The 19,602-nt window shown below is 40.0% G+C and overlaps 2 protein-coding genes across 2 annotated transcripts; both read left to right on the forward strand.

The window, feature by feature from the left end:
- The first annotated feature begins 1,718 nt into the window (after positions 1-1,718).
- TMBIM4 (transmembrane BAX inhibitor motif containing 4) lies at positions 1,719-9,411 on the forward strand. Its single transcript, XM_082763221.1, has 7 exons — positions 1,719-1,877; positions 3,371-3,479; positions 4,791-4,896; positions 6,453-6,486; positions 7,354-7,471; positions 7,974-8,019; positions 8,606-9,411. The coding sequence occupies exons 1-7, from the start codon at positions 1,781-1,783 to the stop codon at positions 8,810-8,812; spliced, it is 717 nt and encodes a 238-aa protein (XP_082619347.1). The 5' UTR covers positions 1,719-1,780; the 3' UTR covers positions 8,813-9,411.
- Positions 9,412-9,455: 44 nt separating this feature from the next.
- Positions 9,456-13,762, forward strand: LLPH (LLP homolog, long-term synaptic facilitation factor). The gene is made up of 3 exons (XM_082763232.1): positions 9,456-9,575; positions 9,687-9,869; positions 13,529-13,762. Exons 2-3 carry the CDS (start codon positions 9,689-9,691, stop codon positions 13,690-13,692), a joined length of 345 nt encoding a protein of 114 aa, XP_082619358.1. The 5' UTR covers positions 9,456-9,575; positions 9,687-9,688; the 3' UTR covers positions 13,693-13,762.
- Positions 13,763-19,602: the final 5,840 nt, after the last annotated feature.

Here is a 19,602-nt window from a genome sequence, read left to right on the forward strand (position 1 = left end):
AAGAAAAATGAAAGAGTTTCACCATATCTCAGCACCTTGGTGGTTCTCAGCTCACTTTAGGTTACAACTGCTTAATGAGGCTTGGGAGCAATACTGATAATGATCCTGTTTATCTTATCAACTCAAAAGCCTGAGGCCACAAATAAGCCCCTATTGTATAAATCCATTAATAACTTCTGCTCTACAAAGTGTTCTGGCCTGCAGTATCTAAACATCTAGCTGCGTGCATCCAAAGCGATGTTCCCCGCAGCTGACTCACAAATTGAGCAAGCAGCTGCTGGTGATGGACAGTACCTGGGATGGCAGGGCTCTAATCGGTGATAGCTTCTAGGTGGACTTGCACCAGGGAGCACTGGTCACGCTGGCCAGTAATGCCTAGCACTGGAAGACCAAAGGCTTTCACAAGAAAGCAGGCAGCATAATTATTTCAAAACAGTTACTATTCAGCAATACAAGCAATGCATAAATCTCCAAATTCAGGATTAAAGCTGACAGATCCTACTCTACAGCAACTAAAAATGCGAAATGAAATTTTAAAAACCATAAATACTTCCCAGAATATAAAGTAATGTTCATAATTTTTGTATCTGTAATTGAAATGTAATATTTTAGGTCAGCTCAGTAGGAGAAATTTGTTCAAGATTATTTCATCACAGACTCACATAATTTATTTACTTGTCCCTTGAGAATCTGAGTACAGTAGAGGCCACTATTTTCCAATTTTTAAAAGTACTTTATTTGAGTTGAATCTTTTACATACATTTCTAAAATGTCTATCACTTCAGTTCCTTGGGAGGCTTTTGATAATATTCATAAGTCAAAAAATAATATTTTGCATTCCTCTTCCCACACCCCTATTTTTTGTGAATCCCTAAATGGGAATTACCATCTTGGGAAACTTTGTTGGGGGCAATTCCACTCATATAAAGGCTAATGGTACAAAATATATCTGAGAAACATTGAGCATCTTTGTGCTGTGTTTAATTGATCTGCATTCACTTTGAAGGATAAGATGTATAATTAGGAGAAAGCCAGAATCAAATTCTACTTTGCATGAAATATTTATACAAGGAAAGGTTGGACCTGGCGCTTACGGACATGGTTCAGTGGGTGACGTTGGTAGTAGGGTGATGGTTGGACCAGATATCTTGAAGGTCTTTTCCAACCCTAATGATTCTATGATATGATTCTAAGTCAAACATGGCTTTGGGGGGTTGTACAGTGATAGTGAACATGCACACCAAAAGCCTTTTTTATCATTTATTGCTGAATGCTGATACATATTCGTAGGCATGGACTTGGTGAACGGTTTCCACATAGCAGATGGAGATGAATCAGAGGTGAAGATCAGTAAAAGGGATGATTTTTTTTTCAGTCTCTGGAGCTTCCCCTTACGACCTGTCAGACTTAAAAATAGCAACAGGAAATTGAGTTTCACACAGGCACAAACACAACATTTCCTCAAGCCATCCTCAATCTCCAGCGGGGCAGACCTGGGCGGGCAAAAGGACGGCACAACGAAGGGCTTCTCACAGCAAACCCAACCCTCCTGTGATCCCGCAGACCCCCCGCGTAGAAACCCAAACTCGGGGGCTCCCCACTTCGCCCTGAGGGGGCTCCCTGCCTCGCCACAGCCCCGGGGCCGCCATTTGGGGACGGCGGGCGGGAGGGACCGGGCGCCGCCATCGAGGCGCTCGGCGCTCGGCGCCATCGAGGCGCTCGGGGCTCGGCAGCGGGGCGGTGGCGGCCGTTGCTGCGTGAGGGGAGGAGGGCGGCGGCCATGGCGGCGGCGGAGCAGCGCTACCCGCGGAGCTCCATCGAGGATGACTTCAACTACGGCAGCAATGTGGCCTCGGCCAGCGTCCACATCCGCATGGGTAGGGGCTGGGGGCGAGGAAGGGCCCCCCCCTGCCCTGCCCAGCCCGGCCCCTGGTTCCCCGGGGGCTCATTTTGGCGTTTCTGGGGGGGGGGGGTAGGTCTGCTTACCAGGGGGCTTAAACCCTACAGCGATGCGTTTTGAAGCCCAAATCAGACTGGTAAAAAGCATGCGTGTTAAAACTGGAGTCTGTAATTAAATACAGTAGCTTAACCCGGAAATTAAGGGGGGTTAATTTCTTCTAGGGGGTGTTTTCAGGTGTTGTCTCTTCAGCTTCGGCATCTGGGTGCTGCCAGGCCATAGCTGTGGCCTTGAAATGCTGCTTTGCTGTTCGCGTTCAGGTCTTAAATACATTGAGTACTCCTATATTAAATGTTCTCATCGCTACCTACTTGCTGAAGTAGGTAGAGTGTTATGGTATACACCTTAGAATAAAAACAGTGTACGCAGCAAATTTTTAGTAGACATTTCTGATAAGCGTGAGATCTCTCTCTATTAAAATACAATTTTATCTTGATTGGAAATTAAAAGATGCCCTAGCCAATATGAAAGTGGCCTTGCCCTTAGCAAAACTGCTGATGTGTTTAGTAATGTGGGGAGAAGGGCAGGCCAGCTAGCAGGCTACCTCTGTGTATGTTCAGTGTGCTACAACAAAGTAGGGTCTGGTCCCTCATAGCTTACAAATATATTTAATTTTGCCTGCTGCAGCAGCACTGCTGAGCTTAATTTAGTGTCTCTTAGCATGTGCTCTGAAATTTGTTTAATCTGTGTTATTAAGGCTTGACTGATTCTCGCTGTAAGCCTATTCTTAGTTGCAGAGCATTTTACTTAATAGACTTGGTCTCCTTCCATTTAGAGTGGGACATACGTGTTATGTCCCATATCATAGTGTCGTGAACCACTCTCTTATTCATGAATTAGGAAGCCTGTTAGCTTAATTTAGAAATTTCTTGTAGTAGCTTATATCTGTAGGTATCCATCCAGTACAGCAGAAGTCACAAATGATGATAAATTATGTCTAACATGACAAAAGGTCAATTAAATCGATATTACTGTAAAGGTTTCGCTGTTTAAAAATACTTACAGCTCTTTCTGTCTCCACACAACCTCCAAGCTTATCATTTTTCATTTACATTCATTAGATACCAGCAACGTGATGAATACTTTTAGTATTTTCACAGTGAAAATAGAGATTGGATGTAGTTATAAAAGCAGTCTGAAATAAATCCTTCCTAAATGTTTTTTTACTATTATTTCTTCTTGTCATCATTGTTGCTGTCTATATAACTATGTGCAAGAAAAAGCGTAATCCTGCTATAATACTGTATTGGTGTTTTAAGGAAAAACAGCTTATTACTATTTTCTTCTGTGTTTTTTCACTGAATAAAGAATTTCTAATAGTTCCATATCAAACAGAAACTTTGTATCCGATTTACTGTTGAACTTTCTTAGTGTAAGTGAAAGTTGATTATGTTTTTATTTTCTTTCTTTTAGCTTTTCTGCGGAAAGTCTACAGCATTCTTTCCATTCAAGTTCTTTTGACCACGGTCACATCTGCAATTTTTCTGTACTCTACTGGAGTACAGGCATTTGTTCATGAAAGGTAAATACTAAAATGAAATCACAGTGTGTATCAGTGTGTTTAGTTTATGTAGTTGCTCTGGAGCACTCCTGTATGCCTGATCACACAGTGTTGTGATTCTATAATAGAAAATTTGTAACCTAATTATGGCATAACTTTTCTTCTGACATTTTTCTCTGTAGTTTATTATTAAAATGTATTTCAACTGCTGTTATTAAAAGTTATTTTAATCAGTACGTTAGTAATAGTGTTTATTTGCATTATGAAAAGCTATATATTAGTGTGGAACATCTGAATTATTGATATTTCTTGTTTTATGGTCTAAATATCTGCTCTTAGAATCTATTTGGTATGTTGTTGTTTATGTGTATTAGTTCCAAAAAGCTGAATCATTTCTTAATCCTCTCACTCCTCCCCCACTCTTTGGTGTGTTTTTTTTTTTTTGGTTTGTTTGTTTCTTTGTCTCCTGAAAATTAGTCTTTTAAAATTCCTATGGGTTTAGTTTTTTGCCTCATAATTTGCATGAGAAAAAAACAAGTCTCAAAATCAAACTGTGGTGAAAATAGGAGAAAAGAATAACTGGGGAAAGGAAGAAAGCACTGAGTCCAGTTTCTGTTTTCTTCCAAGTGCACTTGCAAGCTTTGCTTTTACTTTCGCTTTATAGCCCTAATAAAAAAGGAGGATCTAGTACTATATGAGTTCCTGTATAAGCTGTATTATATACAGCAGATGTTGTAAGACTACAGTTTTATAATTAAATCTTTTTTTTTTTTTAATCATCCTGCTCAGTTAGACCTGTTGTGATTTTGTGTTTGATTTTAGTCTAGTTTTTGCTAGGAGGGCTTCTTGAATGATTTAATTATAGCTATATTTGCCAGTCAGTCCTGGTTTTCTTTGGCATGGTTAGTGCTCATGTTTGTTGGATTCATGTGCTTAATTAAAAAAACCTACCAAATAAATAAATAAATAAAACAATTCCCTGGAATTCTTAATATACAAAGTATTACATATACTTTAAAACTGTTAGTTGAGTTCAGATAGATTTTTCTCTTCATACACTTGATGAATTCCTGGGCAATCTATAGCTTCAGCATGAAAAAACTATTGTTATTTGTGGCCGTACTATTTTTAACTGATTGTCTATGGTGATATGTTTAAGAACAGTTTTATTGTAAGACTTGCTTTACGTTTACTATGGATTTACGGAGCAGTATCTTTGTGTAGGTGATCACTTTAAAAGTTTGTTTTATATAAACCGTTTTTAATGTCTACCAAGTATTTTATCTTAATTTTGATGACCTTTTTTTTTTTTTTTTAAATGAAACTTTACAGGCCTGCCTTGCTTTTGATATCTGTATTTGGATCTTTGGCTATAATCTTAGCACTGACGCTCTACAGACACCAGCATCCTGTTAATTTATACCTACTTTTTGGATTTGTAAGTATTTATACATTTAATTTCAATAGTCCTTAGAACATCTTCGATTTTGATGAACTCCTTAAATCAAGCTAGTAGTAGCTAATTTTTCTTGTATTCCTTGGAAGATAACTCAAACCTTTATGAGTATGTAGGGTATTTTTGGAGGTTCTATTCACAGGTTGTTTCTAGATAGCCTCCAGTTCAGATTTGTTTTACCACATTTTCAGGAAGAACGTTAGAGCTTGAAATCAGATTGAGCAAGCTTTTTTCCTTTCCTTCCCCCCCTTATTTTTTTACTTCTATATATGTATGTGTGTTTGTGTGTGTATGTTATGTATGTGTATATTATTGTTTTGTTAGTTTCTGTGCAACTGCTCAATAGGAAAGAAGGGGACCATTCCTGTTGCCATATTTGTTCAATGGACAACCTCGAGGACAGGCCCAAATATAACCAGCCATATGTGTTTATTTCATTAAATGTTTTCTGTTTGATGCTAAATTCTTAAAATGTTTCCAACACGGGAAAGTCAAACAACACTATCCTCAAATGTCAGTCTCCTGATGTTGCGAAGCTGTAGATGTGGTCTAACTTGCTCCTGGGTATTTTGGACTATGTAGCAAATCAGTCTGATGAAAGGAAGTCACATCAGCACCATCAGAATTTGATGCTTTAGAAGCTGCCTAAGTTGTATTTGTCATAAAGTGGGAAGACAGAACCCACCCTTACTTACAAAGAAAAACTTTTAATTGTTACAGGGTTGTATCCTGACTCACTGCTGTCTTTCAGGACAGAAAGTAACAGGGAGTAAAGTAATAGTTTCACCAAATGTGGTGTGACAGTTTATGGCATGACAGTTTTAAGTATTACATTGTGTAGGAATAGAAGGATTAAAAACTGCATGTGATAAATTGCCTTAAAAAAAATATGGGTTAAACATGCTGTTATTTTGATATGATCTCTTGGTTCATGCCATAGATAGTTCTCTTGTTTTCTTGTAATGAAACTTAAATTCAAATTACCTTCTTTTTTTTTTTTTTTTTTTTTGACCCAGACATCAATAGTACATTTGGTTTTATCTTAGCTTTATGAGTGGCAGACTGGGGAGAGGAATAAGTTGACACAGACACTTAGCTGTCTAATAAGATATTAAGAGTGTTCAGTGAAAGTATTTCAAATACTGAAAAGTGTACAGAAAGCTGGAAACAGATCATTTCTAATAGCAGGTCTGAGAAATGTTACAGCTCTGTTGAGCTGTTTGTAAGAACTGTGATCAGATCAGTGTGTGCTCTGTGTAGAAGACCTAAATGGCAGTTTTCTGGAGTGGCTGTCTGTCATTCATTTTCACGTTATGTTGCGTTATTTTTATGTATCACAGCAACGTCCAGCACACGATGACAGAACGATTGCCATTTTCTTGTTGGACATCAAGCATGTTATAATGTATAAAAATTTAACTGGAGAACTAATGTAACACATACGGGGTTTATATTACATAATGGATCTTATTACGTGTGAAGTCTCCAATTGTTTTGTTTTCTTTATCATTGTAATTATTTGTTTTTACTTTTTGTAGACCCTGCTGGAAGCACTGACAGTTGCTATTACAGGTAAATGATAGCCATCCTATTTTCTGGTTCCTTAAATGAATTGAATAATGAATCCAATATGTTTTACTAATTGCCATCTGAGATTCCTAAATGAGATATTAAGATGATTAACAATTCCGAATGATAATGAGTTTAGTAAAAACCTGGGGAATCAAGAGAGGAAGCTGGAGTCTTGTCCAGGAGTGAAATTGTATAAACCTGAAGTGAGCTATGCCATCCATTCTTTTAGAACAGCTAGCAGTGCTCATTCCTGGAAGGCACCTCTCAGCAGAGCTGATCTGAGGGAACTGCTTTGAGTTTGGAGAGTTTTGTACTTTGTTCTCAGGGCGGTATGCAGAGAAGTTGTGCTATCACCTTGCACTATAGCTTCCATCGTAAGCTGAAACCTCTTCAGTGTGGTTTCAGGTCTCCTGCAAACAAAACAAAACAAAAACAAAAGTCAAAAAAAGTCATTTGTGGAAATGAGGTTAAAGAGGAAGTCAGGTAGAAAAAAGGCTCCACCTACTTATATTTTCCTTCCTGCACCCTAATCAAAAAGTTCTAACACATCAAGGCATAAAATAGCTCACTTTTTATTTTTTCCTCTTTTTTTTTTTTTTTTTTTTCTGTGAGTATGGAAGATTGTTCTTATCTCTATTTAAGAAGCTACAAATATTCCATAAACGTCAAACTTAGTGCAAAGGTCTGTGTAACATATGATTGTGATCTTGAAGTGCAAAGACAAGTTCAGGCATAATTTGCCTTTTTTGCTAACAACTCAGATTTTTTCTTGTCTGTGAACATTTAAATTTAATTTCCACAACAGGTAACTGAGCAAATACATGGGATAGCGTTCTTTAAGTGACAGTTTGCTTTTTCGGTTTATAGTGAGTTTCTACGATGTGTCCATCGTCTTGCAAGCCTTTATTCTCACTAGTGCTGTATTTCTTGGACTGACTGCATATACCTTGCAGTCGAAGAGAGACTTCAGCAAATTCGGAGCGGGGTATGTTGTCTTATCTATGACTTTTGTTTTGTTAAGCTAGTTTTTTTTTATTTTTAAAGCAAGCTTTGCAGATATAACAATGAATACAGGTCAATAGAAGCTAACCTACTGCAAGTGAATGGTGAGGGCATTGTTTATCTTAAGTTACTGATTTTATGCAGTTCTGCTCTCTTGGTAAGAAATTATTTTCAGCATAGCGCTCCTTATTGCAATAATGATTCTTATAACCATATTACACTAGTTTATCTGGATTTTTCACTGAGACTGAGCAGTTTCAAATATAACAGTAAATTTAGGGTGTAACTTTTGACAGCTCTATAAAAGCAAATTTTACCACTGATGCCAGCAAACAGTTGGTATCTAAGAACTGATGATGTTTATTTACTGAGTGTATTGTGGGGAGGTTTTATACAAAGAGAGATTTAGAGACTTTAAGTAAAATTTAAAAGAAAAGGTATTGTTAGCACTCACAGCTTAATTTTTATTTTATTATTTTTTTCAGGCTCTTTGCTTGCTTGTGGATTTTAATCTTCTCAGGTTTCTTGAGGGTAAGATACCTCACGTTCAAGGTCAAAAAATACTCTTTCACGTAAATTGTGTATTAACTTCTAATCTAACTAAAACATTTTGAATGCTCTGAAATATCCTAATAATAAAAAAAAAATCCTGCCTGGGTCCATTACTGTTGTAGATGATGTTTGTAATCTTTTAACCATTCATTTCTAGTTCAGATTTTTGTTGGATGCTGTTCTTGCTAGTTTGAAAGTGGTGTTTGAACTGACTGACAAGAGTGCTGTCAGCTGAGGTGCACTACTTGTCTGACAGAATGGGAAGGAGACTTCTGGTTTAATCAGATTTTTTTTTGTTTAGTTTGTCTTCTGGTGTTACTGTTTTGGAGACCAGAGCTTGCTTTCTCTTAAGAGAAGACACTTTTTACTTAGTTAAGAGATTGTATGACTGGGATCTACGTGCAATAAGAATGTTGAAGAGTCATTGTAGTATTGTAGTTGTATGTATAAAACAGTAAAAAGACAGTAGCTATCCATGTTTTACGTGCAGCATATCTTTATGCAGAGTTTTTAATATTAAGAAGAAAATTAAATTTACATTTTTTTCTCTTTCATTTGCCTCCAGCTGTTTTTCTACAGTGAGACGATAGAGTTGGTTTTTGCTGCTGCTGGAGCACTTCTCTTCTGTGGATTTATAATTTACGACACTCATTTGCTGATGCACAAATTATCCCCCGAAGAGTACATACTGGCTGCGATCAATCTCTACTTGGACATCATCAATCTGTTCCTACACCTGCTGCGTTTACTGGAGGCATTTAATAAAAAATAATCAGAGGCAGAGAGGTTGATTATCACAAGTATGAAGTTCAGTACCTAAATAGCGTTGGCTTGGATGATCTACAAAGAGACTGAATCTCTGTCGCTCTGTCATTCCATGAGTATTGATCCCTCTTTTTCGGGGGGCAGGGCTTTTCGTGTTGCTGAAGTTCTTGTCTAGAACATGTATTTTATTTAGTTAACGTGGTGTAGCTGTTTCAATCACTTTTTACATTACTTAATTTGCACTCAATGTAATTTGTTATTGAATTGTTTGCCAATTTCTGATTGTTCCAGAGGAAGCTGTTAGAATGCCTCTGTCTGTTCTGTAGCTGCTGGGAATGTTTGCTTTTGGGATCGCAAGTGGAAAGCATACAGGCAGCCCCAGTTTATCCGTGTGCAATGTGTTATTAAGTTAAAACTTGTTCGAGTTTTTGTGTGGTGTGGGGGGAATGTTCTGTCAGATTGTTACACGAGCTGGCGGGGGACGAAGACGAAGGGGTTCGTGGTGTATTAAGGATTATTTATTGCCTGTCTTTGCGTGTTTGGAGCCATTTGAAGGCAGTCGCTGGCGCTCTGTGTCCGTTCCCCCAATAAACTCTGCAGCCCGCAGCCTGCGCTTGGTGCTGCCCCCGCGCTCGGAGACTTACGGGAGAACCCGCGGGGGTGGGGGTGGGGGTCACGTGATGCTCCTCCGGGGCGCACCGCCCCGCGCCTGCGCAGTCGGCGGGAGCGGCCTAGCGCGAGGGTGGGCACCGGCCTCGTGCGCGGCTGAGGTGAGCGGTGGGGGGGGGTGGGGGCGGCCGTTGGGACCGTTACGGCCGTTGGTGGGGGGTGGGGGGGGGGCGGCAGCGGAGCGCTAACGGCGCCCTCTTCCCTCCCCTCAGCCATGGCGAAGAGCCTGCGGAGCAAGTGGCGGAGGAAGATGCGGGCGGAGAAGAGGAAGAAGAACGCGCCCAAGGAGCTGGAGAGGCTGAAGAGCCTCCTGCGGGCCGACGCCGACGCCGTGATGGAGGAGGTGAAGGAGGTGGCGGCCGTGCTGCCCCCCGCCGAGCTCCGCCAGCAGCAGGGTGAGACGGGGAGCGGGACACGCGGCACGGGCACGGCCCGGCCTCCGCAGCCGCCCCCCCCTCCCCCTTCCTGCCCCGCCTGCTCGTATCCTGCAAGCAGCCTAATGTACCGGGAGCTTTCTGCTACTCCTCTGCTTTCTACCGCCGTCATCAGTTCTGCTCCGTGTTGTCGGCCTGGAAAGCCAAATCTCTCTCCTCCAAAGCCTAAATTTGCTATTAAGTCAGTGAATCTGCTCATTGGTAACGTTAGCTTCTTTCTGCATTGCATCTAGTCGCTTGTGGAGCTGGCTTAATAGCATCTGATTTAAAGTATTTGATTTAAAGCTCCTCAGAGATCCCTTTGCAAAAGCATTAAGCAAGCAAGGATTCCTTGGCAGTTTATTCCAATCACAGCATCATCTTTGCTGTTAAGCTCGAGATAGGACATAACTTCTTTTCCAGTTTAAGGATGTTAAAAAAATGTATAAAGCGGGAGCTAAAACTATTTTGTAGATACCTTATCATAGGCAGTGATTTATCAGTTTTAAATATATTGTGCCCTGGTATGGGTAACAAGGACCCTGTTTTTTTAATGCTGGTAATACATTACACGTGGTGCAGGAGTGCATGACATTACCACCTACAGGTAATTCCATCTTCCTGTCCATTCCTTGGAAAGGATGTAATCTTTAAATAGTTCAGGAAATGGAAACAAAGGTTTTAAGTAGCTGTGTCCTGGACAGGAGTCAGAAAGATACCACCTCTTTCCAAAACTGCACTCCAGACTAAATCATAGCCCTTTTTTCTTTTCCAGTTTATGCTGTGTAAGCTGTTACGAAGTTGCCAATATAAGCTTTTTATGTGGGATGCAGAAGTCTCTTGAGACAGCACAGTAGGGATTTGAAATAATACTAGTCATGACTGTCAGTCATGCAGGCAGTTTTGTCAGTGCTTCAGGGATTAGGAAAGACACAGAAGGATTACGAATTTGAACAGCAGAGCGTATAAACTGTTGCAAATGGAAATGGAGGCTATATAAAAAATAATTACCTTGTTAAGGGTAGAACCGAGTATGATTTGTAGCTTTTTTTCTGTGGTTCTCATTTGTCCTGTAAACCAGCTGTAAAAGTTGTTCCTTACAATGGTTAGGATTGAATTTTCAAAATGATTTGGAACGTCATCAGCTTGCTGGTGCTGGAGCTGCAGGAAACATTGCTGTCTTAAACCTATTTTCTGAATCAAGTGCCTGGTTATGTCATTCCTGCACCCCCTTCCGAATCTGCTGGCAACTTTTATATGCAGTGGCCAATTTCACGCAGCATCTGCAGAGAGGTAGCAGCCTCAGAAATACTTAGCTGTAAGTTTTGTGGAAATAATGCTATCTTTGAGAGGACTCTTCAGCACAAACTGTTTATGGACGCTAAGAAATTCACATTTTTGCAAAATGTTATGAAGGACTGAAGTGTAAGGTTTAATCTAGAATTTATACTTCCCATAGATAAGCAACAGGTGAATAATTTTCCAGCCTTAGAAAGTATGTAGATGTATTAGGGATATCTTCCTGTGTTACCTTAAGGTATTTCTCACAACATACTACAGAATATTTTTTTTCCCCCAGTTTTTGTTGTTAGGAAAAAATAATGGAAGGTCTGGCTAGCCTTCAGTCAAAAGCAGTTTTGTAGATGTTCTTAAAACTTTATGGGCATGCACATATTTTTCAACATAATCATACCCATTGAGTCTGCTGCAATTAACTGCTTTTATAGCTTTTTTTTTTGTCCTTTTCTTTATCTTTTCTCTCTTTTCTCTTTTCAATCTTTTTGGTAAGTTTTCTTTACATCCTCAGACCACTTTACTGTTCAGTAACTTTCCTCCTCTTACTGATTCCTACAGCATCCTTGGGATTGCAAAGTGATGAAAATGTCACATTACATAGACAACCAATACTCTGTCCAGGAATATTTCTTCATTTAGTTAATGTTGCAGCAGACGTTTATTATGGAAGTGCCTTTTTGCAGTCACAAGCCCGTTCATGTCACAGATGAACCTTAATAGTATGACAGGACAAGAACCCAGAGAAGAAACTTAAGTAAAGTTGTGTTCCATGTTTTTTCCTTTATCTGTTTTTTATTTAGGGGTGGATTAACTTTAAAAGAAATCCATGAACAGTACCCTAACTAAATGTAAAATTACAAATTAATTGGTTGGAAGCAAAGTGGTTTTGTATAAACCAGTGTGTATGCAACCTAGTTTGTAACTTTGTGCTGTTATTTTGCTCTGATTGTTGCTCTGTTTGGGAAGCTTGGCCATCAAATAGCGCTGGCTTATTTCTTCAATAGATTTTTGCAAGTTGTGACTTGTGCTGTGCTGCTTGGTGCTGTGGATCCTTTCTTTTACGTGTTATTACTAGAAGAAAAAACCTGATGCTGTAGCATCACATCTGTACCGCCATCTAATGCAGCAGTTTATATGAGCGCCACCTGAACTGTCAACTAATAGTTTGTGTGGTTCTGTGTTCTTCAAAACCTTCCTTCCCCCCATGTTCTAGCTCTCGCTCCCAACATCTGGAGCTTTGGGCTGGGACAGACCAGCTCTTCCTTGGCACTTGGAGAGCAGCAGTGTTAAGAAGCCCTTGTGTTTCTCTGATGTCTCAGGACGTCTCTGGAGCTGGGACTTTTTGGCTTGCTTACCCTTTGCAGGCAGCAATAAGCCCCTGTGCTGATTCTCTGCTGATTACATGTATTCATATCCCAACTGTAGGGTTTCTGCACATGACTGCTGCAGATCCCTGTAGACTGTCAGCACACTTCAACCGTTGAAGCAGTGTGTTGGCCTTTTCCTCATGAACTTTGTCTTCTAACATCAAACAACATAAAGTCGTCTTCCTCTATGTAAAAGCTCATCAGAAAGCTTTTAGCATTGCATGTGGAAGGTTGGAAACAAAAGTTTAATAGTACAGTACTATTCAAATCTACACTTAACAAGGTGCCCCCAACCCTCCTTGTAGCCTTGTTGTCTCCCTAAAAGAGCCAGTTCTTGTGGTGTTAGCTAGGTGAGGATGCTGTTCTTAGGAGTGACCACGTCACAGGTAGCCTTCCTGGTCCTAGAGATTAGTCCTCTTTGCCTCTTAATTGTATTGAACTTGATCCTATGCTCACTTTTTCAGGCAAATGTATCATTGCTGGCTCATAAGTTATATGTTCCCTGCATTTTTCAGAGATTTTTCTCTTTATTCTTCTCTTTACCTGTCTTCATCTTCCACTCAATTTAACGTTTAGAACTTTCTTGCATCTTAAACATTACATCATAAAAAGTGTTTAATTGTACATATGTTTCAGTAAGCCTATGGCTTCCTGTATGCTTGCAGCTTTTGATGGAGACCACACACAACGTTTTTAGACACAGTGTTGGAACAGATGGCAGGCTAAAGAATAAGGTGCTTTGCCCAGACATAGGCCTTTAGGGAAAATTCTTCATATTTACTATCAGCTGTTGAAATTCTTGGGTTGCTGTTGTATTGGCTTGGAAACCACTTTCAATGTACAAAGCCTTCATCTCTCTGTCCACAAATACTGTTGTGTATAGAGATCTTTTTATCATGTTTGTGAATCTAGTAACAAAATAGCTTCTATGAAACTGATTCATGTATTTTGCTCACTATAAATTCCTTTCTTTTCCAGATGACTGCAAAATGGACATAGGTAATAAACGAAACAAAAAAACTTTCCTAGACGAGCATGGACAGTACCCAGTATGGATGCATTCCAGGCAGAAAAAGAAGCTTAGGGCACAGCGCTTAAAAGAGAAAAAAAAATCAAAGTTGGCCAAAGGCCGAGCCCGGTAGACTTGAAGAACTTTGTAAGATCATGAGTATTTTACTTTCCATAATAAATATCCTAAACAAGTACACGATGCTTCTGTATTTGGCCACCGAGTATGATTTATTTTGTTGCATGAACCTCTGAAGAGACTGCTGGGCACGCAAATGATGAAAGCAATGCAAAAAAGCAAGTGCCTTTGAATAGACTAAATGTTTGGTTATATGTTTTCTTGGGGGGGGGGGGGGGGGGGTCATCTTTTATTTTATGGATGCTATAAAAAAAAAAAGCTGTAAATGGTCTTGACCTGTTGTCAATGTAATTTTTCTATTAGTAAATTTTACCAAAGATTTCTGTAAGCTCACTGTATCCTTTAAGTTCTGTCAAATAACTTCTGTCATGCTGATCTGTGTCGCTTTTAACGTCTGGTGATCAATGAAAACAGCCCCTTAATATGTAACTTAAAGGAGATTACACACTGAAGTCAACACCAAAGCTTCATGAAATTTTCTTTTTAAAGTAAAAATCAAAACAAAGTGTCGGCATGACATTTTTTTAAAAATTCGCAAAGAGAAAGTTGTTGAAACAAGGTTTTTCACTATGCAACTGAAATACAGTAGGAGCTAAGTAATTGAAAGTAAAACTGTTTGATTCGTTTCTTGTTAATCTGAGTGAATGCAAACGCACAGACTGAGGAAGAAGTTCTAAAACATTTTCCAAGTTTTATTAAAGTAAATGAGGATTTATTTTTCTGCATGTATTTTCAGTAGCTTTATATTTCTCTTAAAATGGCAGTAATCTATCATGCTTTACAATGTGGGCATAGAATAAAATATTGCAGGATTGCGTAACAGATGCCATTTATATGTCATTAGCTACAGTTGGTTGCATATTACTTGGCAATAACATGTGATGACAGATGCAAGAATTAGTTGCCCAGAAAGCCCGTGTTTTTAAAATGTCTCTCATTTCGAGGATGGAAGTAATTACAGTACCAGTCTTGCTGTGTATTGCCTGTTGAAGTACCCTGCATTGATGCAGAGCATAACCTTTGTACAACGTCACCCAAGGTGGGATCCACGTTCTGTAATTGCCCAGAAATTGTGATGTGTGATTACTTGGACATGGGACGTAGGATTTAGCCTTTTAAAAGTAGTTCCACTGGTATTCTGTACTAAAGTCCATTAAGGACTACTCAGCCTGAAAATTTAGTTTTTCTGGAAAAAATCAACCGTATTTTGTTTCGTTTTTATTATGATTGTTAAGTGTTGAGGGAAAATACTCTTCTTATGCTGAGGTGAAGCAAAGAACTACAAAGATGTTGCAGGACATACCAGTATATCATGTGTTTGCACATACACTGACAGCTAACAAGTCTCAGTAAGATGTGTAGATCAAAGTATACCAAATTACAATCCTTTAACAACTTACATTTGTATTTTTAAAATATTTCCATGAAGTTGATAATATCTCTGCAAAAAAAAATAGATGCTGCTCTTTATTCGGTTCTTTGCTTTATTAGATACTAGGGTCTAGATTTCATTATCAAATATTCTAACATTTACATTAGTACTATTTTAAATTTGATTAATATGGAGGAAAACGTTCATTAGATTCATCATTATTTTTATCTGGAAAATGGAAAGAGCTGTCACTTTGTGTTTCATTACCATTTTAATGCTGTTGGCTCTATTCTGCTTAATGTGTGCAGTGCTTTGGGGAGTTGTGGAGGGGAGTTTTTTAGGTTTAAGTGCTAACAATTTTTTTTTCTATAGAGTAAGCACAGTGCTATTTCTGACATGCTTGTTTGTAAATCGGGTTACTTTCAAGCAGTGGCTGGTGGGAAAGCAGACTGCTTTTCCTGAGTGGAGATAATCAAACTGACAAAGTACTTCCATTAAACGTACGACTTCAGAGTTGGTTTATTTTCTTTCTCTAGGTGCACAGCCATACTCTGTCTCTCATCTTAATCAAGCCCGCCACTGCTGTACTTGCCTTATGCTCTCCTCTCTGGAGTTGTTCCAGTTCTGCCTCTGCTCTTTCCTCTGAAAGAGAAAATGATCTGTTCAACTGAATGCTTTTTAGATTTCTGCTTTTATGACCTAGCCCTGAGCTTTGTTGCACAAATGTATTAGTCTACTACTTTTGTGACCAGATTAGGGATTTGAGTCTCAAATGAGAGACAGCAGACCCCGCAGTCATCTTTTATTTAGCGGTTGCTTCCTACCAGCTGAAACAATACTGCCTGTGTGAGGTATTTCCTTCATAGTGTTGAGGATAAAGTCAAACAGGTTCACTTAAACTACAGATATTTTAAGACATCCTGTTTGATTTTTGAACTGAAGCAGAGGATAAGAAAGGAATAAACCGCAGTCTTTACTGGAAGGCAGCTCCTAGCCTAGTACCATGTACTTCCATGTACTCAGACTGACACCCCAGCTCTCTAGTGAGGCAGACCTCTCTGTGGGCCAGACAGGTCTGGAGAGCCTGGCTGCTTGGGATCTGTAATCCAGGCTAAGGCTCACGTGTGGACAGACAGCAGTGCTCTGGCTAAATGCACAGCATGGATGTAACCTCTGAGGTCAGGTTACATGACAAACGCAGCACGGAAATTTTACCTTCTAGCATTTCAGCATATACTCCTTGCTGCTACTGCAGTTTTGGATTTGGAATTTGCTTTAGATCTTCTCTGAGTAGCTGTTTATGTATCTACATGTGAACACGAATGCCATTTTTTAAAATTTTTGAGTATTCAGCTTACATTGCTGAATCTGAAACGTTCTGTCTGATCAGTTGATGAAAACCTAGTTCTTGTTTCTTTGCAATTTAAACATGATAAATTTTGGCATAAATACTTATTTTAAAAGCCCTTACATGGATTTTCTGAGTAAGCCATCTACCTCTAAACACTAATTATATCACATCACAATTTTTTGATCTTTATTGAGAAAGATTTTAGCTTGTGATTCTGGGAGAAAAAGTTGCAGTTGATCCAACTGATGGAAGGCTAAAAGTCTAACTGAAATGACACTGGCATAAGTGGTGGGGTTTTCTGTACATTTTTTTCTCTGTGTGTGCGTGTCTAACTGCACTATTGTGAAACTGCTTTGTTGCAACTTCCTACTACTGTAACTGTGCCACCTACCTTCCATGCCACCTGTGCAACCTGTTTTTCATGGAGCTAGGAAAGGCAGGGGAAATACGATACAAGTTTTGAACTGCAAGTGTAACTGTCAGAACTGAAGAAATTAACTTCTGACGTTTTTTTTTGGAAATGGTTGTGTATAAAATGTGTGTTTGTACAGTATAAAGACTTCATTAGCAAATTGCTAAATATCACATAGACTGTTGACAGTTTCCTGACAAGCTGACAACGTCTGCACTTTAGTGTGCAGGACTTGGGTTTAAAGTGAGTTGTTGCAGATGCCTCACACTGGATGAATCATAGAATCATTAGGGTTGGAAAAGCCCTCCAAGATCATCAGGTTCAACCACCCCCTACCACCAGTGTCACCCTCTGTACCATGTCCCTAAGCACCACGTCCAACCCTTCATTAAGCACCCCCAGGGATGGTGACTCCACCACCTCCCTGGGCAGCCCGTCCCAGTGCCTGACTGCTCTTTCTGAGAAGAAATGCCTCCTCGTTTCCAACCTAAACCTACTCTGGCGCAACTTGAGGCCATTCCCTCTAGTCCTATCACTAGTTACTGTGAGAAGAGGCTGACCCCCAGCTCTCCACACCTTCCTTTCAGACAGTTGTAGAGAGCAATGAGGCTTCTCCAGAATAAACACCCCCAGTTCCCTCAGCCACTCCTCACAGGACTTGTGTTCCAGGCCCCTCACCAGCTTCGTAGCCCTTCTCTGGACACACTCCAGGGCCTCGATGTCCTTCTTGCAGTGAGGGGCCCAAAATTGAACACAGCACTTGAGGTGCGGCCTCACCAGAGCAGAATATAAGGGGACGGTCACCTCCCTGCTCCTGCTGGCTACACTATTCCTGATCCAAGCCAGGATGCTGTTGGCCTTCTTGGCCACCTGGGCACACTGCTGGCTCATGTTCAGGCGCGCATTGACCAACACCTCCAGACCCTTTTCCTCTGGGCCCTTTAGGCCCAGCCTTCCAGCCCATTTTTAACCCAGCAAAGCATGTACCTGTCCAAGCCATGGGCTGCCAGCTTCTCCAGGAGAACACTGTGGGAGACTGTGTCAAGGCCTTGCTGAAGTCTAGGTAGACTACATCAACAGCCTTTCCCTCATCCACTGGGCAGGTCACCTGGTCATAAAAAGAGAAGAGGTTGGTCAGTCAGGAGTTGCCTTTCATGAACTCATGCTGACTGGGCTTGAATGGTGGTAATGAAGTTCCTGGGGTTGTCAGGTCACTTATTTCTGTTCTGGGACACCTTTTCTGCACTGTGTAATCAAGTGGATTGGGAAACTAGTCTAGCTGAAATATACTTACAAGATTCCACTTTTCTCCCCCCACCCCCCCTTTTTTTTTTTTTTTTTTTTTTTATGTCCGGGACAGTTTACTGTCATACTGTAGAGAGAGCATTGTCAGTAGGAGGCAATACAAGACTGGGAACAAAGCTCACTTTATTAAAAAAAAAAAAAATGTAGCCCTCCTTCTTCTATACTGGATAGCTGCTTTTACTATGCTAACTTTTCATCCAGCAGCCTGAAGTGTTGCATAGCTTCTAGTGAATGTGATAGGAGCTGGAAATTTGATTTTTATCAGATTTGTAGTGTGAATTTACCCGGTATAAATGATTATAGAACTACAGCCTTAGCAATGTGGAGGTCTGAGAGGTACAAAGGAATCTGCTCCTGTGGGTGGCATGATCTGAATCAAGTCAGGGCAGTGGTGGGGATGATGAGAGCCGGGAACAACAGCTATGAATTGCTCTCGACAGGCCAGGTTTTTGCCATCAATTTTGTCTTATCTAAGGGTGAGTTTCCATGGGAGGACTGAGCCATCTGATAGCTCACTGCTGCAGGAAGCGGCTCTTCTGCTCTTCTTTTCAACTTTTCTACCTCCCTTTTCCAGCTGTGCTGCCCAATTTGTTATTTACTGCTTTGGGAGAAATAGCTAATGGGATTTTTTTTTTTTTCTTTCCCTGAGCTAAAAGTGAGAGCGAACGGACAACTTTCTTCCATTTAACAAACACTACACAGTTGTGACAACTCCCCTCTTCCCACCATCCATTTTCTTCCTATGCTCCATCAGTGTTCTGATTTCAACTTTCACTTATGAACAGCAGCAGTATTCAAAGGGAAGGACAAGGCAGAATGGGAAGAGAATGATTTTTTGTACTGCCCTTCCTCCTTCCCAATTGCTTCCCAATCACTTCAACCTCACTGTCACAAATCTTCATTTTTTTCTGGTGAAAAATATATATTAATATAAAAAGGTCTGAAATGTTAAGAAGAGTATGTTGTATGGAGGCAGAGGTTTGTGTATTGAGTGTCCTATACAAAGTACATGTATGATGCAAGAACATTTTAGGTCTATTGGTTGTGGTTCTTGGCCTGGTGTTTGAAGCCTTCCAGTTAATTTTTGTTGGTACTGCTTCTACAAGACATCACAGAACTCAGTGCAGAGTGGATCAGAGCCACAGTCTGCCTTGCACCTCAGTACAAAAGCTTTCCATGAAGGTTTAGAGAGAGAGCTGTGTGTCAACAAATTCTCACTCCTAGAGCCACAATTTTATATCATGATTATTACTACTACGGAACATCACTACCCCAAATACAAAATTAAGTTAATTTAATATAAAGAATATATTCAAAAATATATTTTAAAATAAAGTATTTCTGAAACATAACTGAAAAAAACACAATACTTACTTTTTCTAAACTTCTTGTACCTCCTGGAAGTGTCAGAGGATGCAAAGAAGGAAGCCAGAGATGATGGCACCAGCTTTCATGGACTGCTGAT

This window comes from Aythya marila (assembly GCF_965140915.1).
Source record: "Aythya marila genome assembly, chromosome: 1".
Taxonomy (NCBI): Eukaryota; Metazoa; Chordata; class Aves; order Anseriformes; family Anatidae; genus Aythya; species Aythya marila.